The sequence below is a fragment of the Stomoxys calcitrans genome, chromosome 2 (genome assembly GCF_963082655.1).
Source record: "Stomoxys calcitrans chromosome 2, idStoCalc2.1, whole genome shotgun sequence".
Lineage (NCBI taxonomy): Eukaryota > Metazoa > Arthropoda > Insecta > Diptera > Muscidae > Stomoxys > Stomoxys calcitrans.
Genome location: NC_081553.1, coordinates 173,279,838 through 173,303,545, shown reverse-complemented (window position 1 = coordinate 173,303,545; position 23,708 = coordinate 173,279,838). Strand labels below are relative to the sequence as shown.

General features: G+C 41.1%; 4 protein-coding genes across 5 annotated transcripts; 2 read left to right on the top strand and 2 right to left on the bottom strand.

The window, feature by feature from the left end:
- Nucleotides 1-1,009: 1,009 nt before the first annotated feature.
- LOC131994810 (uncharacterized) lies at nucleotides 1,010-5,711 on the top strand. Its single transcript, XM_059361698.1, has 2 exons — nucleotides 1,010-1,352; nucleotides 3,457-5,711. The coding sequence occupies exons 1-2, from the start codon at nucleotides 1,010-1,012 to the stop codon at nucleotides 5,709-5,711; spliced, it is 2,598 nt and encodes an 865-aa protein (XP_059217681.1).
- A 974-nt stretch (nucleotides 5,712-6,685) lies between these two features.
- Nucleotides 6,686-15,242, top strand: LOC106087301 (transcription factor grauzone). The gene is made up of 7 exons (XM_059361697.1): nucleotides 6,686-6,894; nucleotides 6,956-7,842; nucleotides 8,058-8,283; nucleotides 8,379-8,537; nucleotides 10,832-11,715; nucleotides 13,598-13,970; nucleotides 14,033-15,242. The coding sequence occupies exons 1-7, from the start codon at nucleotides 6,775-6,777 to the stop codon at nucleotides 14,225-14,227; spliced, it is 2,844 nt and encodes a 947-aa protein (XP_059217680.1). The 5' UTR covers nucleotides 6,686-6,774; the 3' UTR covers nucleotides 14,228-15,242.
- On the bottom strand, nucleotides 15,148-17,450 carry LOC106087303 (peptide deformylase, mitochondrial). Its single transcript, XM_013252296.2, has 2 exons — nucleotides 16,983-17,450; nucleotides 15,148-15,537 (listed from the first exon to the last, which is right to left on the bottom strand). Exons 1-2 carry the CDS (start codon nucleotides 17,388-17,390, stop codon nucleotides 15,226-15,228), a joined length of 720 nt encoding a protein of 239 aa, XP_013107750.1. The 5' UTR covers nucleotides 17,391-17,450; the 3' UTR covers nucleotides 15,148-15,225.
- A 3,875-nt stretch (nucleotides 17,451-21,325) lies between these two features.
- Nucleotides 21,326-23,430, bottom strand: LOC106087295 (palmitoyltransferase ZDHHC23-B). Of its 2 annotated transcripts, none has more exons than XM_013252285.2 (2): nucleotides 23,338-23,430; nucleotides 21,326-23,271 (listed from the first exon to the last, which is right to left on the bottom strand). In XM_013252285.2, exon 2 carries the CDS (start codon nucleotides 23,103-23,105, stop codon nucleotides 21,912-21,914), a length of 1,194 nt encoding a protein of 397 aa, XP_013107739.2. In that variant the 5' UTR covers nucleotides 23,106-23,271; nucleotides 23,338-23,430; the 3' UTR covers nucleotides 21,326-21,911. The 2 variants fall into 2 exon arrangements, with proteins under 2 accessions (XP_013107739.2, XP_059219808.1); XM_059363825.1 differs by having other exon boundaries at nucleotides 21,326-23,083; nucleotides 23,338-23,370.
- Between the last annotated feature and the right edge of the window lie 278 nt (nucleotides 23,431-23,708).

Sequence of the window (23,708 nt, the reverse complement as noted above, 5' to 3'; positions counted from 1 at the left end):
GAAGGTGAAGGTGCTTTTCCAGGGGCCGAAAATCGGAGAAAAGGTGTGGTTTTTTACCCACGGTTGCTACAGTGTCGATCCTTTTGTGCCATTTGCACAGTGTTACAATTGCTTTAGATTCAACCATTATCAACAGCATTGCAAACAAAGCCAAGGAAACTGCAGAACCTGTTTCCTAAGACACCAGGAGGGAGCATGTTCGGGCTTGGTGACTTGCTCGAACTGCGGTGGGGCTCATTCCCCGATCGACAGAAACTGTCCGGCAAGGACAAAGGCGTATGCAATAAAGGAGAAAATGACTATAGAAAACTTATCATTGGTGGAGACGAAAATTCGGTATCCAGTACTATTCGATAACCGTTTTGCCATCTTGGAGCAGGACGTTGAGGGATCTTTTCCAGCGCTGCCCAGTCCGCGTGGACGTGGACCTGAGCAGGTGCGGAATGGGGTGAACCACCAGCAATCTGCCAGGAACCTACATGCCGCCTTCCCATACTCGAAGGTAGCCAGGCATGACCCAAACAGGGCAAGAGAGACGGAGAACGCAAGGAGGATGCTGGCGGAACAGGATGCGGTGCTCAGGGAACCAGTTTATGTGGCCCCCAACAGCACAGCCTTGGCTCGTCTGGAAAGCGGCAAGTCATCTGATTATGAACGCATTGTCAATGAGGTGGCCAAAAGTATTTCAAACTCACTTCTGTCACAGACCCTGAGTGGTGAGGGTCGTGAGATTCTGAGTGGCATTCGGGACGGTATTCAAGGAAGATTAATAGAAATGGACATCGGTTTGATACAAGAAAGAGGCAATTCTACGGCGGGAGTGGTGGACACCTGTTCGTAGACTTTTCCCTTGATTGATTTTAACTTATTGATGAGGATTCTACAACTAAATATACAAAGCATCAATAATACAGAGAATAAGGATTTACTTGAGCTATATTTGGAACGTAACAATGTGGATTTGGCATTGATATCTGAAACCTGGGTTCGGGATAACTCCCGAACCAGTATGTGTAATTATAATTTTGTTGGAGTCGGAAGAATAGATGGTTATGGAGGTGCTGGTATCTTCATTAGAAGATCGATACGCTTCTCCATTTTTAATATCAACTGTGCAGGTGAGGCGATTGGTATTACTACCCTTAATTTACGGAATAATATTAATGCAGTGGTTGCATATATGCCTCCCAGTGTCGCTTTGGCGGAATTTCAGTCATCTATCATCAATATTTTCGGAACCCTGGGCACACCTGGGCTTCCTACTGTCATCGCTGGGGATTTCAATGCCAAGGCATATCTCTGGGGTAACTCAGTGGAGGACAGGAGAGGCGAATATCTTGCTGAGAAGATAGGTCAGTCTGATTTTTATTGTCTTAACAACGGCAACCCTACCTATTCTATAGACGAGCATTATTTTTCGGCTCTGGATGTGACCTTCTTTAATGGAAGGGGGGGCGACCCTGACTGGAGGGTTAGCCCGGTCAAACTTACCAATAGCAACCACCATCCGATTATTTTGGAGATTTATGGCAAGACTGAGATTACCAATTTTACGAAATTCGTTAGCAGGAGCGGAGTGCTCGCGGACGTGAGTTCCCTTGTCGTGGGGAATGACTTGGAATCTTTCAACGAACAGATTGGAGAGGTGATCCACAACAAGTAAAAGCGTGCTAAGTTCGGCCGGGCCGAATCTTATATACCCTCCACCATGGATCGCATTTGTCGAGTTCTTTTCCCGGCATCTCTTCTTAGGCAAAAAAAGGATATAAGAAAAGATTTGCTCTGCTATTAGAGCGATATCAAGATATGGTCCGGTTTGGACCACAATTAAATTATATGTTGGAGACCTGTGTAAAATGTCAGCCAATTCGAATAAGAATTGCGCCCTTTGTGGGCTCAAGAAGTAAAATAGAGAGATCGATTTATATGGGAGCTGTATCGGGCTATATACCGATTCAGACCATAATAAACGCGTATGTTAATGGTCATGAGAGAATTCGTCGTACAAAATTTCAGGCAAATCGGATAATAATTGCGACCTCTAGAGGCTCAAGAAGTCAAGACACAAGATCGGTTTATATGGCAGCTATATCAGGTTATGAACCGATTTGAACCATACTTGGCACAGTTGTTGGATATAATAACGAAACACGTCGTGCGAAATTTCATTCCAATCGGATAAGAATTGCGCACTCTAGAGGCTCAAGAAGTCAAGACCCAAAATCGGTTTATATGGCAGCTATATCAGGTTATGAACCGATTTGAACCATACTTGGCACTGTTGTTGGGTATCATAACAAAACACGTTGTGCGAAATTTCATCCCAATCGGATAAGAATTGCGCACTCTAAAGGCTCAAGAAGTCAAGACCCAAGATCTGTTTATATGGCAGCTATATAAGGTTATAAACCGATTTGAACCATACTTGGCACAGTTGTTGGATATAATAACAAAACCCGTCGTGCAAAATTTCATTCCAATCGGATAAGAATTGCGACCTCTAGAGGCTCAAAAAGTCAAGATCCCAGATCGGTTTATATGGCAGCTATATCAGGTTATGAACCGATTTGAACCATACTTGGCACAGTTGTGGGATATCATAACAAAACACGTCGTGCAAAATTTCATTCCAATCGAATAAGAATTGCGCACTCTAGAGGCTCAAGAAGTCAAGACCCCAGATCGGTTTATATGGCAGCTATATCAGGTTATGAACCGATTTGAACCATACTTGGCACAGTTGTTGCATATCATAGCAAAACACGTCGTGCAAAATTTCATTCCAATCGGATAAGAATTGCGTACTCTAGAGGCTCAAGAAGTCAAGACCCAAGATCGGTTTATATGGCAGCTATATCAGGTTATGAACCGATTTGATCCATACTTGGCACAGTTGTTGGATATCATAACAAAACACTTCGTGCAAAATTTCATCCCAATCGCTTAAGAATTGCGCACTCTAGAGGCTGAAGAAGTCAAGACCCAAGATCGGTTTATATGGCAGCTATATCAAAACATGGACCGATAGGCCCATTTACAATACCAACCGACCTACACTAATAAGAAGTATTTGTGCAAAATTTCAAGAGGCTAGCTTTACTCCTTCGGAAGTTAGCGTGCTTTCGACAGACAGACGGACGGACGGACGGACGGACGGACGGACGGACAGACGGACGGACATGGCTAGATCGACATAAAATGTCACGACGATCAAGAATATATATACTTTATGGGGTCTCAGACGAATATTTCGAGTAGTTACAAACAGAATGACGAAATTAGTATACCCCCCATCTTATGGTGGAGGGTATAACAACACGGTCAGGATTGACCCGGGAAATCACTACAAACCCAAGGCTTGGTGGGACGCTGAAGCCTCGAGGCTTTTTAGAGTAAGGACGGCGGCCAGGCACAAATATTATAGACAAAGGACTATACAGAATTGTCTGGATTTAGAGGAAGCCGATAGGGCTTTTGCCATTTATGTGAGGGGATTGAAGAGGAAGAATTTCCAGTTGCTACTTGACGATTTATCGTCGGCTAGGCCGGCGGATATGTGGAGATCGCTTAAGAACGTCCGCAAGTACAGGATGCCTAAGGACTATCGCAATTCATGGCAGGAATCCCAGAACGCCGAATTTCTGCAGCGCATGGTGGCCCTCGCTGGACGGTGTCCTTCTCCATCTGCGCCCGTGATCCCGGGATGTTCACCACCGATGACGACGCATTCATCAGGATTACATTCGCCAGCATCGCGTCCATCACAACTGCCTTCATCACCACCACTGCCTGCGCCGTCACCACTACGGCCGTCGCCACCTCCGATAACGAGATTATCTTCCTTACCATCCTTATCGTCACCCGTATCACCACTTCGTACAGCTAGAACACCAGCATCGACGTCATCATCCACCACGTCTGCCTCCACAAGTCCACCACAGTTGCCACCACGGACAACACCACAGATGCCACCACGAACACAATCACCGTCTCAGACGTCTCCATCGGGGCTATCTTCGCTATCGCGACCATTTCAACCTAAGCTTATGCAATCGACGACAGTGCCTCTTACACCTCCTTTGATGCCACCGCCATCTTCTGCACTGGTCCCACTGCCGCACACAGTCGTCACATCGACAACACCTCCGTTGGGGGAACGTCCGACGGCTGGCGTATCGACCTGCTTGCATTTCGATGACTTTCTGAGATTTCTTGATAGCAGAAATGCCAAGTCTGCTGCTGGACCCTATGGCATATCATATGCCATGCTGCGTAAATTGACACCGGAATCGAAATACTCCTTGTTCACTATACTCGACAACATATGGAAGAGCGGCGTTTTTCCGGAGAGCTGGAGGGAGGTCAGGGTGAAGCCCATCCCCAAGAGGGGAAAGGACCCCACGGACATAGGAAATTTCCGCCCTGTCTCTTTGCTAAGCGTTTTGCTGAAATGTGTGGAGGGTCTCCTCAAGGTCGCGATACAGGAGAAGACAGAGAAACTTGGTGCTTTGCCGGAGAGGTCTTACGCCTTTAGACCGGGTAGATCCACTTCGACTTGCATAAATGATCTTATCAACAATATTTATTTGCTCAAGGCCAAGGGCCATCACGTTCTTGGATTTTGTGCCGATATAGAAAAGGCTTACGATACGACCAGGGGTGACAAACTGGCAGAGGCGATGAGAGATTTTGATATAGCTGAGGACATTATAAGCTGGATTACTGATTTTATTGGGCATAGACGTATTACTCTCGGCAACCAGTCAGTCATGGTTTCGGATGGTTTACCACAGGGCAGTGGCCTTAGCCCACTCCTATTCAATATATACACTGCCACACTCCATGAACTCAGCTCAGACGCGTGCTCTGTCTATCAGTTTGCGGACGATTTCTTCCTAGTTGTTCATGACCGCGACTTTGGCACGGCGAGACAGTTACTGGAGTCTAAGGTTTTAGAATTCAGAAGGCGATGCCAGGATTTGGATTTACAATTCAACCTCGATAAAATCAACAGCATACACTTCAATCGAAGAAAACGTCCTATATCCATTGCTCTGAACGGAATTGACATCAAGGAGGTTGCCAAGATCAAGTACCTTGGCTTTATAATTTCCGCCAATGGGTCCGCTAGAGACCATGTGGAGGGCACAGTTGCGGATCTGTCACGAAGGGTGAATTTTATGAAGATTCTGAGTGGGTGTAGATTTGGGATTGACCCTCGGAGGGCCTTGATAATCTATAAAGCGGTGGTTAGATCCAAGATCGAGTATGCGGGTGCCGCCTTTTCGCATGCGGGTATAACCCACCTAAGGAAATTAAGGACATGCGCCAACGAATTTCTCAGAAGGGCTCTCGGGCTTCTGAGATCAACACCACTTTTGGTTCTATATCACATGGCGGATGAGATGCCCATACGATACCGCTTAGAGTTATCGACGGCTAAAGAGATAGCCAAGTCCATGGCATTGGGGCACCCGGTCGTATCGGTGCTCCAAGAGTGCAATGACAGAGTTAACACTAGCTACATGGCGGTCTACAGGGAATATAGAGGCATATTCGAGGGCATGGGCCCAATGGTTGGACCCTTCCGACCTGCCGGCAACGTGAGGTTTTTCAAGGACTTTTTCCAGAACGCAGCGGGTCGAAAGAAGGAGGCGAGCACCGCTCTTGTCGGACGACTTTTTGCCGAGAAAATGGGGAGATTGTCGTAGGAGGGGTTCGATATTTTCTTCACTGATGGCTCGGTTACTTCAGGGCTGACGGGGGCGGCCTTCATTCACCAGGGCAGTGGCACCGTCCTTTCCTTTTATGTTCAGAAGGAGATGTCCTCCATGACGTCGGAATTGATGGCCATTGTCAAGGCCACCCAGCATGCGGCATCCAACGATATGGCGAAGATTGCGATTCTCACCGATAGCCTGAGCGGGATTTCGGCGCTGGAGGGGAAGAGATATGATAATTTCCTGATTGAGGAATTTCACCGGATTGCCGAGGGGATTCCCTTCGGAGTCGAACTACACTTCATACCTGGGCACAGCGGAGTTAAGATGAACGATGCAGTAGACATTGCGGCAAAGAGGGCGAAGGAAGGCGGTGTTCTATGGAGCATCCCCTGGCCGATGAAGGATGCAATTAGAACGATTGCGAGATCGATTGACTACAAATGGAAGGCCGAGTATGAGGAGGGAGCCAGGGGGGGCAACTCTCACTATTATGATATCTTCCCGACTGTCACTGGAGGGACCTGGTTCGAGGGGTTGGCTTATGGGCCGTCTGAATGCAAGTTGATTAACAGGATTCTCAGCGGCCACTGCTTTTGTGCCGCCACACTTTTTAGGTTGGGGGTGGTGGATTCCCCACTTTGCGACAACTGCGGCGTTGAAGACAACGTTGAACATATTATTTTCGAATGCGGCAAATATTCTCAGTCCAGAATGGCATTCCCCATGGTGAGCGGAAGTGCTGATTTGAATCAATTCATCAACCGGAATGGCTTATCGAAAATCTTGGAGATCACGGACTTTTTGAACACGGCTGGAATTTCTCTTTGAATTCATGACAGGGTAGCCCTGTACATTGGAGTTGGCGCTTTACATCTTTTGATGGGCCAAATTGTCTACCCTACCTTTGGGTTGACGCAACTTTAAACAACAACAAAATAATCGACAAAGCGTAAATAAAAAAAAAAAATATTCATTTGCTTACATTAAGTCAGTGGATTTATTGTTTATCAAGGAATGATACACATTAAATTAAGTTAAATATTTTAATAAAATGGATTGTGTAATCTGTTTGGACGTAAATGTGACTGGCCCCCATTGCATAGCTGTGGGTTCGGAGCAGTGGTTGACATTCGATATTGCTAAAATTATAAAGAAGCATTTGTGGCTTCTTGTATGATATCCCCAGTTGATCAAAATGCATCGGTCTTCTAAATATACTCGTTCTTTTGCAGGAACCCATCCATTCGTCGAGTTGTATATGTTCGGACTGTTGGGGAGAGTTAAATGGATTTCACGAATTCTATACCCATGTGGAAAATGCTCACAACAATAAACCACTATTTTTAAAGTCCGAAATAGATCCTTTGGTGGAGGATCGAGATCGTTATGACTTTTGCGTATTGCAACCGGAAATCGAAATGGATTTACACGCCCAAATAAAGGTCGACTATGGTGAAGTTTCCGATGTACAAACTTGCACGGCGCCTGCATTAATGGATGAAGACCAACACTCGGACAATGAAAGCCATAATGATAGCGATAGTCAAAATGATACAGAAAGCACGAAAAATAAAAACAATGACGTTCTGGACATCTCTAACGACAGTGGATTGAAGCCACACAACAAATCCGATTTGGAAGAACACATATTTTCTATGACAAGGCCCACCAAGAAAATGAACAAAATTGACAACTCTTATGTACCCAAAATGGAACTATCGCAATATGATGAATTCCTCAAGAAACATTTTGAAATGAAGTGTGCAATATGCCAACAAAAATTTGATAAATTTCGTTTGCTCTGTAACCATTATAGCTCCGCACATAATGAACAAGGCTATGCATTGTGTTGTGATAAGAAATTCTTCCATCGTCCAGATTTGATCGATCACATTAATTATTACCATCTTAATCCAAAGTATTTCAAATGCAATTTTTGTGGCAAATGTTTAAAAAATAGACAAGGTCTGCTTAGCCATTTAAGGATCCATGGCGAGAGGGAATTTAGCTGTGATATATGCGGTAAAAAATTTGTGGAAGGGCGTCATTTGGAGACACATAAACTAGTACATGTGTCTGAATTAGAGAAAAATTTTCCTTGTAATGAATGTGGCAAATTGTAAGTCAAAATAACATGTCTAAAGCACTTCACTATAAATTTTTAATCCTACTCTACGCATAAGTTTTACCTATGGTGTTGTGTCCAAACTCACTACACTAATGATCAAAATTGTGATAAAACATTTGCATATAAATGTTCCAAAGCCCTTTTATGTATTTTGCTCTACTTTTATTTTTGGCATAACATTAATTTTCCAAATGTTTCTCCCATAGTTATGCCAACGAGGTTGCACTTTCGCGTCATAAAAGATGCATAATGTTACATAAAGAAAGTAAGCATCCGGTTGATGAAAAACGTGATTACAATTGTCGTTTTTGTTCAAGAGTATCACCGGCATTGAAGGCCCATAAGAAACATATACACAAAGTTCACGAAACAGATTACAAATTCACCTGCACCATATGTGAAAAGGGATTTAAAAGATCGGATAAATTTAAGGTAATAAATAGGATACGAATTAAAGTTATCGGCTTCCAATAATTTGGTAATCCGTTTTCCAGTTTCACATGTCTACACATAGAGGCTATGGCTAAGCACAGCTAATTATCGAGAACGAAATAGATAAATACCATCCCAAGCACAAAGCCCTGTGCCTAGACGAAATCTTTGCGGTTGATGGGTTAGTACTTACCAGAGAACCGCATGAGACCCAATACTTGCCACTTATGCCAAAGGAAGTGTATGTGTCGCATGTAAGTGACAAATGTAAGTTAGCTAAAAACACATGCTTATAAGACAATCCCAACGGGGGATAGCTGTAAACACCACACAGGCTGGAACATTGAGGTCCGATCTATGTGGTGTTCATTGCTGTCACGAGAAGCTTAGCTGCGAGCTACCGGGCGGGTCCACAAGTTGCGGACAGTGGAATGCTCCATACGGAGTACCTGCAATGGCAGTCGCGGACAATCAGCGGAGAGTGTCAGCGAGAGGCTGGGTGGCACCGGCTCTTGCACAAATAATGAGTAATGAGGCAAGGCGAGTTATTGACGCCTTTAAATAACCAATGACCACCTTGTTCTCGTGGCGATCGGTTCTTTGGAACGGAACGAGCTTGTCCACCTAAAGGATCGCCCGAATATTAAGAGTAGCCTCCAGTGCCATAGTGCGCGTGGTCCTCATCGCTCCGCCTATGCCATGACAACATGTTCTCTGAACCTGTTGTATGGTCCTTATGTTGCACTTTTTCTCCATAGCAGTCCACCAAACTACTGAGGCGTAAGTAAGTATTGATCTAATCATGCTCCTGTTTTTTACACCGGTGAGAAAAAAGTTTCATTTTGCTGTGTCAATCGACCATTTTTTTAACAGTGACAAATTTTGATGTTTATCAAAAATCAACAGTAAACAAGATGTGCGCGCCACATAATAATGCAGGAAAAAGCCAGAAAATAATTATTATTTTTTTCAAAATATATTCCATTACTGCTAGCAGTTATATTGCAAATGCGAACGTTGCAATATGGAGATATTTTAGATCTTGCTTTGGAAAAGAGGAAAACATCTGTATTAATTATATCCTAATTTTAGGAAGTTTTGCACATGAAACCTTCACGAAAAATTAATGTAAATGAAAACTTGCTTCAATTTTTTCTATTGTTTACATGAAAATGATAAATGAAACTCACGCCAGTTAAAAAAATTATTGACGGCTTTATAGAAAAATCACTAAACGGCGGCGCCATCATATCAACAAAACAGAACTTTTGTCCATTATTGTGAAATAACAACTCAAGTTACAATATATTAATTTACAGGTAGTGGCATCTGCCCAAAAACAAAACATTGGGTTCACTATCTGTCAAAATCAATGATTAGTGCAATTCTGATTTTGAGTATGTTACTAGATCGCGCCATTTTTTGTTGTTTGTGTGTATATAGTTCATAATTATAATACACACACAACCAAAACTCGTTGTCAGATTGTGCACTTCGCAAGAAAAAATTGTACTCAGCTGTTTACTGTAGTTATGCCATGTAACAACCTTTTACAATCCCGTTGCCAATGATAATAAACAATAATTTTTCTTAATTTATGCCAAATAAGTCGTTTAAATTTAGAGACATCTGCCCACAATGTAGGCGGCTAAGTTATGCCGCACGCAAGTTGGTTACCAAAACGCAAATGAATTTACAAGTACTGACATGTGACTTTGATCTGTGAAAAGTAAAAAATTTGCTGTGCTGTAAAAAATCTTACTAGCTTCTGGGCTACTCAATTATTACTAAATTATTCAACACACTTAACGTCATATTTTTACTGTCCCTACAACTTTGCTACCATTCGACCGAGATGTATTCATTTACAGGTAGTGGCAGTTGCCCAACAACAAAATATTGAATACACTATCTGTCAAAATCAGTGATTGGTGCAACTTTGAATTTGTGTATGTTAGTAGCTCGCGCCAATTTTCATTGTTTGTGTTTTATAGTTCTTAACTATAATACACACACACAACCAAAACTGGTTGACAGAAAGTGCACCTCGCGAGAAAAAATTGTACTTAGCTGTTAACGGTACGCTACCTGGTAGTTATGTCATGCATTCGACACACAACCATATAAAGGGATTCAAAGCAAAAAGCGTCAAAAAGCCAAATTTTGGATCGTCAAAATAACTTAAAATGGTAACATCTGGCAGCCCTGACTGAACACGAAATTGTTTTGGGATATACGACTACGTCTTTACGTGCGTAATCGAGAAAGCGTAAATAAAAAACAAATTTATTTGTTTACATTAAATTAGTGGATTTATTGCTTATCAATGAATGATACACATTAAATTAAGTTAAATATAGTGATAAAATGGATTGTGTAATCTGTTTAGACATAAATGTGACTGACCCCAATTGCATAGCTGTGGATTCGGAGCATTGGTTGACATTCGATATTGCTAAAATTATAAATAAGCATTTGTGGCCTCTTGTATGATATCCCCTGTTGATCAAAATGCATCGGTCTTCTAAATATACTCGTTCTTTTGCAGGAACCCATCCATTCGTCGAGTTGTATATGTTCGGACTGTTGGAGAGAGTTAAATGGATTTCACGAATTCTATACCCGTGTGGAAAATGCTCACAACAATAAACCACTATTTTTAAAGTCCGAAATAGATCCTTTGGTGGAGGATCGAGATCGTTATGACTTTTGCGTATTGCAACCGGAAATCGAAATGGATTTACACGCCCAAATAAAGGTCGACTATGGTGAAGTTTCCGATGTACAAACTTGCACGGCGCCTGCATTAATGGATGAAGACCAACACTCGGACAATGAAAGCCATAATGATAGCGATAGTCAAAATGATACAGAAAGCACGAAAAATAAAAACAATGACGTTCTGGACATCACTAACGACAGTGGATTGAAGCCACACAACAAATCCGATTTGGAAGAACACATATTTTCTATGACAAGGCCCACCAAGAAAATGAACAAAATTGACAACTCTTATGTACCCAAAATGGAACTATCGCAATATGATGAATTCCTCAAGAAACATTTTGAAATGAAGTGTGCAATATGCCAAAAAAAATTTGATAAATTTAGTTTGCTCTGTAACCATTATAGCTCTGCGCATAATGGACAAGGCTATGCACTGTGTTGTGATAAGAAATTCTTTCGTCGTCTAGATTTGATCGATCACATTAATTACCATCTTAATCCAGAGTATTTCAAATGCAATATTTGCGGTAAATGTTTGAATAATAGACAACGGCTGCATAGCCATTTAAGGATCCATGGAGAGAGGGAATTTAGCTGTGATATATGCGGTAAAAAATTTGTTGAAGGACATCATTTGGAGACACACAAACTAGTACATGTGCCAGAATCGGAAAAGAATTTTCCATGCAACGAGTGTGGTAAATAGTAAGTCAACAGCCTGTAAGAAAAAAGCATGAATTTTGCTCCATTTAACTGTACTTCTGGTGTTGTGTCCAAACGCACTAGACTAATGATCAAAATTGGCCTTTGCTAAGTGATAAAACATTTGCACATAAATGTTCCAAAGCCAGTTTTATGTATTTTGCCCTACTATTATTATACCCTACAGCACTAATGTGGTACAGGGTATTATAACTTAGTGAATTTGTTTGTAACACCTAAAAAGAAGAGAGATTGACCTAATGATAAGTATACCGATCGACTCAAAATCACCTTCTAATTCGATTTAGCCATGTCCGTCTGTCAATCTGTCCATCCGTCTGTCTGTCCATGTTAATTTGTGTACAAAGTACAGGTCACAGTTTTCATCCGATCGTCTTAAAATTTGGTAAAAGCATGTTTTTCGGCCTAGAGACGAATCCTATTGAAATTGGAAAAAAATCGGTTCAGATCTGGATATAGCCCATATAAATATATTCGTCCGATTTTTAGTAATAATGCAATAAAATGGTAATTTGTTAACCGATTCTCTCAAAATTTGGCAGGAAGGATTTTTTTACGACTCTTGATATTATTGTTGAATTTCATGGAAATCGGTTCAGATTTAGATATAGCTCTCACATATATATTTCACCCGATTTGAACTCCTAGAGCCACTGCAAGCACATTTATTGACCAATCTTGCCAAAATATTGCGCAACGCTTTCCTCGACGAATACCACATTATACATAGAGTTTGCTCAAAATCAGTTCAGATTTAGATATAGCTATATATGTTCGTCCGATTTGCAGTAATATTTCAATAAAATGGTCTTTTATTTACCGATTTTCGCAAAATTTGTCAGGAGTGATTTTCTTTTGACTTTCATTACTGGTAAATTTCAGAGAAATCGGTTCAGATTTAGATATAGCTCTCATATATATATATATATATATCGCCCGATTTAAACTAGAGCCACTGCAAGCACATTTATTGACCAATATTGCCAAAATATTGCGCAACGCTTTCCTCGACGACTACCACAATATACATAGAGTTTGGTCAAAATCGTTTCAGATTTATATATAGCTCCCATATATATGTTCGTCCGATTTGCAGTAATATTTCAATAAAATTGTCTTTTGTTAACCGATTTTCTCGAAATTTGGCAGGAGGGATTTTCTTTTGACTCTCATTACTGGTGAATTTCAGAGAAATCGGTTCAGATTTAGCTCTCATATATATATATTTGAACTTCTACAGTCTTGCCAAAATTTTGCAAAACGCTTTCTTCGACGACTGCCACAGTATCTGAGGAGTTTAGCTTGAAATCGGTATAGCTCTCATATGTTCGTCCGATTTTGAGAAATATTGCAAAAGAGTGCTCGTTTGTTAACCGATTCTGTCGAAATTTTCCAGAAAGGATTTTCCTTTGACTCTCAATATTACTGGTGAATTTCATAAAATTGGCCCAGATTTAGATAAAGCTGTCATATATGTATATCTCCATATTTTCACCCCAAGAGCCACTGCAAGCGCATTGTTTGACCAATCTTGCCAACATTTTGCACAACGCTTTCCTCGAAGACTACCACATTATCTGAGAAGTTTGCTCGAAATCGGTTCAGAATTAGATATAGATCCCATATATATGTTCGTCAGATTTTGGGTAATTTGCCATAATGTTGTCATTTGTCAACCGTAGTTTTCACAGTTTGAGCATATTTGCTCGCCGAGGTCCGTCAACATTGATTCAGAATTGGATATAGGTCTCACATTGTACTTATAGGGTAGGTGTAGGGTATTATACAGTCGGCACTGCCCGTCTTTTGCCCTTCCTTACAGGTTTTTGGCACAACTTTAATTTTCCAAATGTTTTTCCCATAGTTATGCCAACGAGGTTGCACTTTCGCGTCATATGAATTCGGTCCATCTTAATATTTACACCAAAGTTTGCGATATTTGTGGACAAACCTTGCCTGATGCACCCACCCTTAAAACGCATATGGAAAGACATGCAGACATAACAGCAACATGCGATGAATGCGGTTTAATAGTGACCAATAAAAGATGCTTAACATTGCATAAAAAAAGACAGCATCCAGTTGATGGAAAACGTGATTACAATTGTCATATTTGTTCAAAAGTATCACCGACATTGAATGCCCTTAGGAAACATATACGTGAAGTTCACGAAGCAGATTACAAATTCACCTGCACCATATGTGGAAAGGGATTTAAAAGATCGGATAATTTTAAGGTAATAAGTAGGTAACGGATTAAAGTTATCGGCTTCTAATAATTTGGTAAACCATTTTCCAGTCTCACATGTCTACACATACCGGAACCCCACTATATCGTTGTCCTTGGTGTCCCAGAGAGTTTAACTCGAATGGCAACATGCATAAACATCGCAAAGCAGCGCATTTCGTTGAGTGGGAAAAGGAACAACGCAAAAAATATTCGGGAAACTTACCGCCCGTAAAACAGCGCACATCAAGCCGTTTACTGGCTTAGGTGAATGTCCTTAGTGGCATGGGGCGGCTTAATGTCCGCACACTCTTTTTCAAGCTGTCCTAACCTTCCGCCCCTAAATATGAAGCACGGTATAAATCGTAGTACCATGCTATGTCATGGTGGATATTGATGTAATAAAATGATTATCTTGTTTTCACCAGCGATTTGGATTTGATGGCTGATAATTGGCTTATGCTATGAACATATATTAAAAGCGGAAAGGCAATAATATTAAATAATATTAAAACAAATAATAATTAAGGCGATTATTTAAATGCATTTGCTCTATTCCAAATGATATTTAAAGGGTCCCGATAGTGATCAGTTCTATGCTGCGGAACCTTTCAGCTTTTTCAAAGAAGGTAGCCAAAGACATTTATTGCTCACATGTATGTAGTTACAACGACATAAACTGAGCGGAAAGGAGAGCCATCCATCCCATCCCAGTCTATGGCTAAGCATAGCAGTATATCGCGGACGAAATGATAAATGCCATACCAAGCATAAAGTTCCAAGCCCCGTGTCGAGACGAAAACTCTGCTTTGTTGTTGAAACTGTTGTATTACGCGGGAGGCAGTTCACTTTGTCTAAATCAGGTCTGGCCATTGGTTAGGCCTGAATAAGGCACTTCCCCAAGACTGGGGGATTGTATCATATCCGATCACGGCTTCGAAGAAGAAACCTTGTTGACTGCATTCAAAACAATTGGTTGGTCGTTATTAAATTATGCAGCACCGCCATGGACTTGCTAGCTGAGCGACACGCAGTTGAATAACATTCGCATTAGGAGACAAAGAGGCTACCCACGCTGTCTAAGCATTATCTACTGAGCTGCCCCAATATTTCGGTTAATGATGAAACATCACTTCCCATTCCGTTAAGGGTCCACAAAAATGATTAAATTTGTAACCAAGACTTACTTCATGTTTAAAAATTATTATTTTATTTTATAGTTAAGATTTAAAAACGCTAATAAATGACAAGAGGAGCGGTTCGCCTCATTTATAAAATGGTATTTCAACGCGCCCAGCTTTCGAATTTACAGCCTCCCAACAGGTACAATGAAACGTTTGCCGATCCATATGATCAATATAGAGTTTTCCATCTAAATGATCCATTTCATGTTGGGCAATGCGAGCATTCCACCCACTCAGCTGCAGTTCAGATGGCGTATCTCTTTTCCCAATGCCGGTAAGTGTAACAGCTTCGTAACGTTCAACTTCAGCCGAATAGCCACGCACACTCATACAACCCTCGGGATGTTTATGCTTAATGTAGTTGGTAATTTTTAATGTGGGATTTATTATAACCTTTAAGAAAAGACAAAAAAGTTAAAATAATTTTACTTGTTTTTTTTTCCTTCAAGATATTATAAATATTTTAAAGCAAGTCAAACACAGAAATGAAAATAAGTGCCAAATTGTAGAGAAACACTGCGAACAACCCAACCAGCAGATAACAGAACTTGGGAAATAGCGTGCAACTCGCTAAGAGATAGATATATAGCAAAAGATGGAAAACGATACAAACAAACCGGCACAAAGAAAGTATGGATGGAGATAAAATTTCAAAAAAAATAGTAATGTCACCGAAGAAGAACAATACGAAAGACAACATACCTTCCAACAAACAGCAGCATAGGAAACAATGAGTGGCATTCTCCCAGAACTTCTACAAACGAATCCGCAGTCTGCACCACATTATAGAAGCCTGGATGACCAAACGCCTTCAAAATTCATGGGCAGCCGGTACAATAATAGATTCCGAAGAAAATTTACATAACCGCTTGGATCAATTGGTGGCGCATTACGCTGTTGAACACCACCTACAAAATAGTAACCATTGAGGGATGAACAATCAGGCTTTCGTCCACATAGAGACTGCCTTGATCAGACTAACACTTTCCTTGTGGCAATACAACTCTCGATAGAATGGAAAACACCACTGTATCTAACATTTTTCGACTTTAAAAAAGCATTTGAGCAAAGAACTATATGGCAGGTGATAAACCCCAAATAATACTACTTAAAAAGTAGTATAACTAGGTGCAGCCCTGCAAGTCCGTCACAATGGCAATGAAGAAAACAGACATTTTATGCAATTTTGAGAAACAATTGGAAGATTTAGACTTTGCAGATGACATCCATATGTCACATAAATTCAATGACATGCGTAGCAAGGCAAATGAGCTGGTGAACCTGGCAGGTGGAGCTGGTCCGGATATAAGTATCGGGAAGATCGATCCAACGCCCATAAACAATAATAGCGACAATGAGTTTATAATAAAAAACCAGAAAATTAAATATGTCAAAATTGTTTGCTATGCTAGCGCCTTTGGTAGGCCCAATGAAACCTGCTGCAAATATATGTTAAATCGGCACTTCTTTACGGTAGCGAATTGAGGCAGATGACAGCACAGACTACAGAATCCCATGGCAGCCTGTTATACGTATCGGATTGACCCGTAGAGATTTTTCATCGGCAAGGGCGGCCGCCTCAGTGTACAACACACTGCTACAACAACAACAACAGAGACTACAAGTATTCATAACAAATGCCTAGGGATAATTTGTGGAATATTTTGAGCAAATAATAATAGCCAGAAGAAAGTGGAAGTGGATAGGTCACAATCTTCAGAATACGGCGAACAGTATCAGCAGTGTGGCACTCGAACGGCAGCCGAAGACAAGGCCATACTCACAAATTCATTTCGCTTTAGACCCTTGATTGTAGATAGAACCAAATTCAAACTTACCTTTAATGGTAGTGTTGACATTTTTCGAGCAGCATATACTTCTTTTGTAAATTTATCTTTTAACCCTTCTCGGAATTCCATAACTATTAAACGCAATGAAACACCTATCTGAGGTGCTGCAATGCCCACACAATCATATTTACGTAAAACTTTTATCATTTGATCTATAATCAAGTCTATCTCTTTGCTGTCCAACATGTCGGCGGGTACATCTACAGCCTTGGAACGCAAAACGGGATCACCAACTTGAACAAAATGACCGTATGGTGGATGAATTTCAGACTTTGAAGACCAAAAGTCTCTATATTTTTGTGCGAAAGTTTTACATGTTGCAGTCGTTGTTGTAATGAAACGTCGGGAGTTATTTATTATGGTTATAGGCCACAGATTTAACTTTCGTAGAGCCATCTCCTTGTGGGGTTCATAGGCAGTGTGTGTTTTTACGCAATTTATTGCCGATTGGCCATTGTGTAAACAAAAAACATATGTTCATATTAAAAACGAAAGATGCCAGATGGGGAATAAAAATAACAGACCGTTTTTAAATACAATAGAATGTAACAGTCAGCTCCAGATAAAATTTGTTTAAATTTCTTCTTGCTCTTCGTGATTTTTCCTTGAGCTTTTGAGCCTTATATGTTATATTGTGGGGTATATATGGGACACCCTATACAGTCGTAATAAGCTTTTCTTAAGCGAATTCTCGAACTTGATTATATTTAGTTCAATGATTTGCAAATCTTCACCTATAATGGCTATTGACTCAACTCAATATAGAGAAGGTGCAGTATACGCATTAGTTGCTGCTTTGGGAAATTACAAACCCGACATTCTAGCCGTTAAGTTAGTGCACCGGTTTGGAAGACCACACCGAAAGAGACAATTACGGGTAGCTGTGGGCTTGTGTTTGATTAGAGACTAAATCACCTTTTTTTCCAGATTTACTCCGTGGATGAAAGATTTAGATCGGCTTAATCTGTGCCCAAGTTCGATAGAATATAATGATCAGAGACGGTGCAGTATAGCATAAGCTCATGTATTACAAAACTACAAGTCCGATCACGGCACGGGATAGCTGTAAGCACCACACAGGCTGGAACGTTGAGGTCCGATCTATGTGGTGTTCATTGCAGTCACGAAAAGCTTAGCTACGAGCTACCGGGCGCGTCCACAGGTTGCGGATAGTAGAATGCTTTACACGGAGTAGCTGCAACGGCAGCCGCGGACAATCGCGGTATCGGGCGGAGTCTCAGTAAGAGGCCGGACGGCTACGGCCCTTGCACAAATACTGAGTGCCTATGATGCTCGATATGACGGTTATTGGCGCCTTTAACTAGCCAATGGACACCCTGTTCCCGCGGCGATTGGTCCTTTGGACCGGTTGTCATGGGATTGGTCAGTCCGATTGCTTCTAAGTGTGCATTCCGAGAGTTACAGGGCTAGAAAGAGAGCCATTCGTCATATCCGTGGTCTCCAAGCCGGCCATCACAATCTAACGCGGAAAAAGTTACGAGTGTCACCCGTGGCGCCAAATCATCCAAGGTGTTGAGTTCCGACACAATATATATTTACACTGATGCTGAAGAATCTGGATCTACCTGGAGTTGTGTACCTTACTACTGTCCTCAACCAGTCTCTGAACACTCTTATAGTTCCCGATGTCTGGAAAATGGGCAAAGTGATCCCACTACTGAAGCCTGAAAAGAGTCGTACAGACCGATCTCCCTTTCGCACACCAGTAGCTAAGACGCTTGAGGGACTACTCCTCGTTTTAGAATTTTCTTTCGCCGATCATCAGCATGGATTTCGAAGACTGCAAAGCACAACAACTGCTTTGCATGCCATCACCGCACACATTTGCCTTGGCTTCAACCAGCCCAGGCCATGTGATAGTACGGTACTCGTGGCACTGGGCCTATCGAAGGCATTCGTCATTATCAGACATGCAAAACTATTTGAGATTATCGCCAACACGTTTCTCTGTGTGGTCGCCAGTCATTTGTGGAATTTAGGGATAAGAAGTCTAAGCACCGTAGAGTGAAACATGGATTTCCCCAAGGCAGGGTGATATCACCGGTATGTTTAACCTCTACCTATCCTCCATTCCAAGGAAACCTAACAAAGAAACCTTGTTGTCCACATACAAAGCAATTGGCCGGTCTGTGGTAACTTATGCAGCGCCAGTGTAGTCTCGTCAGCTCTGTGACACGCAGTGAAATAATATTCAGATCTGTCAGAATGCCGCCCTTCGAACTGCAACGAGTTGTCTCCTCAGTTCTCATGTGGACCACCTTTATCAGGAGACAAAGATCCTACCAATGCGAAGACATAACAACATGCTGTCTAATCAAGCGGACGAAAAATAGAACACAACAATCTGCCACAATAACAACAACATTCATGCAGACACGGTAGCAGATACGGTGAATATCTACCAGGCGACCGCCACCCTTCGCACATGAGGAAATTAACCTCTCCCGTCAAACCAGAGTTTTTCTGATCCAATTACGATCCGGCATAGCCAGCCAGAATGTGTGTCCTAATTGTGACCTGGGATCACACGTCACCTGTTTAACTGCCTTGCCAGACCCACTGACTCAAGTCCAGAATACTCTGGACCCACTCCCCTTGGTCACAGAGTTCTTGGATCTGGATATTCAACAGAACCAAGTGGACGGAAAATAGATCACAATACACTGCCACAAAAACAGCAATCCCATGGCAATCGGTTGTACGTACCGGATTGATCCAATTGAGTTTTTCATCGGCAAGGGCTGCCGCCTCTGTGTATAACACACTGCTTCAACAACAAAAACAACAACTACCCTTGTTATAGGCTTCCGAGGCATGGGTTTTTGTGAAAGAATGTTTGAAAGAAGATTCTTTGCAAAATTTATGGACCAGTCTGCATATTGGACCATATAGGCGTTGTATGAACCACGAGCAAAATACAACGACGCGCTGTTGTTGCCATAGGTGTGTTCTTGGGCTCGTCTTTCAGCGTTTATTTTTCAGAAGAAGAACATTGTCGTTCAAAGAATACCACCTGATTCAATTTCATCTCAATAAAAGCAAATTTTATATGGTTGAAAAGACCAAAAACGAAACGCGTCCCATAGTGGTTGGTGTGTGTTGCTATCTTTGGCTTTCCTTTTCCATTTGCAATTTCCGATCAGTGAGCTCGCCTCGAAAGAAAAACAAAACAAAAATCATAAAATTTAATGATCATCGCCCTAACAGGCAAAAAAGCTTGAAAAATGGACAAATTCGGCAGAGCCTGGCAGGGATCCGAACCTGGATACACGGAGCAACAGCGAGAGCCGTTGCCGTTGTCTAGCGTTCGAAACCAGCAATACAACTTCCAACAGATGCACAGAACCATGTGTACTACGGAAGTAGTGTAATTGCCACAGACAAAAAGTCTGTCATTACACAAAACCACATGCATTGGGAAAAAGTACAGCTAATAGACAGGGTTGTCGAGCGTGGTTAATGTCGTAATTGTATCATAGATGCGTTTTCGCAATTAATACGATTCAAATACAATACAACCTACAAATGCACGGCCCTTGAAACCATCACACCTAATATGGTTGAAAAGTCTTCTAACCAAAGACGAAACGCGTCCCAAAGTGGTTGGTGTGTGTTGCCATATTTGGGTTTACTTTTCTATTTGCAATCTCCGATCATTGAGCTCGTCTCGAAGGAGAAACAAAACACAAATTTTGTATGAGTTGAGGTAAAGGTTCTACTACTACTTACACCAAATTTCCCATGAACATTCCATTAAGGAACAGGGGATACTTCTCTCATATCAATGAGCGCAGTTAAATTAAAATTTAAGTTGACTGATACCTCACAAATGTAGCCAACATTGCAAATTTTGTCCATGATTATTCTCCTAAGGAACAGGGGAAAACTTCTAACATATCAATAAGTGCAGTCCATTTCAAATTAAAGCTCAATGATAAGTTGGCTCCTTCTTATAACTGAGTTCGAACGGCGTGCCGTTGTGCGACACCTCTCTAGACAGAAGTTTTTATATGGCATTGTACCTCACAAATGTCGCCAGCATTAGGAGGGGGTTACCACCGCTGAACTTTTGTTTTCCAATGGTCTTGCCAGGATTCGAATCCAGGCGTTTGGCGTCATTGGCGGACATGCTGCGCTACGGTGGCCTCCAAATGTAGCCAACATTAGTAAGGGGATAATCAATCCTCGCTTAAAATTTTTCTGATGTTCAAGCCGGGATTTAAACCCAGGCGTTCGGTGTCATAGGCGGACATGCAAAACCACTGCCCTACGTGGCCGCCGATAGGTTAAAGTTCTAAAACAATAACATCATTGTTAATCTATACTTCTTTATTTAGCATATTAATTCCAATTTAAGTTTTTTTTTGTAGATTAAAAAAGAAACAGAGCTTAGCTTTGATCATTGAAAACTAAAAAAGCACATACATACCCTATAAATTCTCACTATTACAATTATTATTCTATGGATGTCATATAACAGATCACAAAACGTTTATGTTTAATAATAGTGCAGATAGTTGAGAAAATTGATTTAATACTACATTGAAGCCATTATAAATACTATTAAATGAGATTCCGCATTTAAATCAATTTCAAAAATTCGTCAATCTAAAATGCCACCGCATTCATTTAGAAACACTTTATATTATAGATAAGAAGAAAGGGGTTCTGTAAGATTATGCAAAGTTTCCAGAGCCCCATAAAATACCAATGATTAGAGAACATAATCGTAATTATTTTCCATTTTTATGCCTGGTGATGGAAGTGAACTCTGTGGAATAATTATTGTTTTCTCGCCCAAATTGATGTTTTTGAATTTGATTTAATGCGGAATTTATATTTGGTATTATTATCAGCATAAACCTTCTTGCATATTGTAGCAAACATTGTTAACGTTTATGCGCTTAGTTTCTTATAAAACTTGGAAAATGGCTGGGACATGTCACCGATAATAAAATACGGCCCCCTTGTGCACTTCAGAACTTGCACCAGCAAGTTACAAAATTGATAGATTATCATTATTATTGCATATAGTGAGAGTACATATGATAAGCCCAATGTGTACTCGTTAAAAACTTCGCTACAATCGTCTGGAAAAGTCACTGGTATGTTCCATATGCGGCCAATCAAAAGAGGATGGCAGATTGCAGTCAGTGTTAGATATACGCCAAATAGAAGTGTTAGTATGCCCATTATCATGCCCGCATTATAAAAGCGCATATTATATTGGCCCACACAGCAGTCGAGCCAATAACTATGGTGGCTTTGCATCATAATGCAGGCATTGCATACATGGCAATGGATAGTGCGGGCTGAGACATACTTTCGGCATACATGACACATATTGGTTTGATGTGAACTCGATCGAGTCTTCTGTGATCTTATCGGCGAATCATTGTCTATTAGTAAAGCAGTATGAGCAGCAGCTTCTTCCTCTTCCTCGGCGGCCGTTGCCTCCGTTATGTCTGCCAAATCGTCATCCGTGCGACTGGGCAGGTCATGGCATGCGAATGCATGTTTTCGCGTTAGCCACAGCAAATAGCCACTAAGGCAACCCATTACAACCAAAATAAGGTTCTCTTCGGGCAAAAGTTCCAGCAATGGCACTGCAAATTGTAAACCAGCGATCATATACATCACAGACCACAGCAGCCACATAAAAAAGAATTTAGTCTTAATATGGTTACGTTTTACATACTGGTGTCCATAACCCAAAAACACCACAATGGAACCCAGCATTATATATGAGGTAATCTCATTCAGGGCGGCCAAACCCAAGACCAGGGGATAAACGGCGCCGGGTATAATGGCCTCCATTGATATACGCTTAGCACCTCCTCTCCACGGTATTCGCAAACGATCCTGGAATGTTAGTAACATATTACGCCTATTAGAAGCGTCCACTCGCTGACAGGTGATAAAACTGGTAAAGGCCGAATCCAAGTCCACGCAATTGCAGCAAATACCCAAAATATGAAATCGCTGCTGCTCTCGATCTATATACTCACAACAACAGAGTGTGGAGGGATTTGTTCGTGATTCCTCCTCCTCGGCTCTCTGAGCCACGGCTATATAATCGTATGTGGTCATTGTTGTTTTACAATTTGCACAATAATTCCCAGCACAAGATAATTTTTATTACATTCCATAAATTTCGGGAGGCGGCATGTGAAAAATATACAATTTTTTGTGTAAAAAAGTTTAGCAAAATTAAACGCACGTTTTACACAACAGAGCTACAAACTTTTGAAACAAACTGAAAAAAAAGAATAATTGCACAAAAAATCGAAATTATAAATAAAACAACTTTAAAATCTCTTACATTTTGTAATATTTAAAGCACAAATTTGTGCGAAATATAAATAGTTCACTTATGTATAACAAACAAAAACAAATATTTTTGGACTTGATTAGTGGACGTGCTGTGACGTTGTGTCGGGTATTGTAATGTATAACTATGGTAGTAACGGTATTTGCATGGACATATAGTAAGTCAAATTCATGATAAAGTTATAAGGGTAAGGCTAAGAGCTCAGGTATATTATCAGAGCCTGAGTCAAAACGTTTAATCTTCCAAAGGATTTCCGACTCAGACACAATTTTCCCAACAACGTCCGACGAATGCATATCAGTGACAACCTCTTCAGTCACCAAGTTGTCCATGGAAACGTTTCCTGGGATATATGTACCCTC

Excerpts from the sequence above, each read along its gene's own strand:
- LOC131994810 (XM_059361698.1), top strand. The coding sequence starts at position 1,010 with ATGTGTAATTATAATTTTGTTGGAGTCGGAAGAATAGATGGTTATGGA. Across the intron at positions 1,353-3,456 it reads ATATCTTGCTGAGAAGATAG|AGGAAGCCGATAGGGCTTTT; the intron begins GTCAGTCTGATT and ends GTCTGGATTTAG.
- LOC106087303 (XM_013252296.2), bottom strand. The coding sequence starts at position 17,390 with ATGGCTCTACGAAAGTTAAATCTGTGGCCTATAACCATAATAAATAAC. Across the intron at positions 15,538-16,982 it reads TGTCAACACTACCATTAAAG|GTTATAATAAATCCCACATT; the intron begins GTAAGTTTGAAT and ends CTTTTCTTAAAG.
- LOC106087301 (XM_059361697.1), top strand. The coding sequence starts at position 6,775 with ATGGATTGTGTAATCTGTTTGGACGTAAATGTGACTGGCCCCCATTGC. Across the intron at positions 7,843-8,057 it reads TGTAATGAATGTGGCAAATT|TTATGCCAACGAGGTTGCAC; the intron begins GTAAGTCAAAAT and ends TTTCTCCCATAG. Across the intron at positions 8,538-10,831 it reads AGGAAGTGTATGTGTCGCAT|GAACCCATCCATTCGTCGAG; the intron begins GTAAGTGACAAA and ends GTTCTTTTGCAG.
- LOC106087295 (XM_013252285.2), bottom strand. The coding sequence starts at position 23,105 with ATGACCACATACGATTATATAGCCGTGGCTCAGAGAGCCGAGGAGGAG.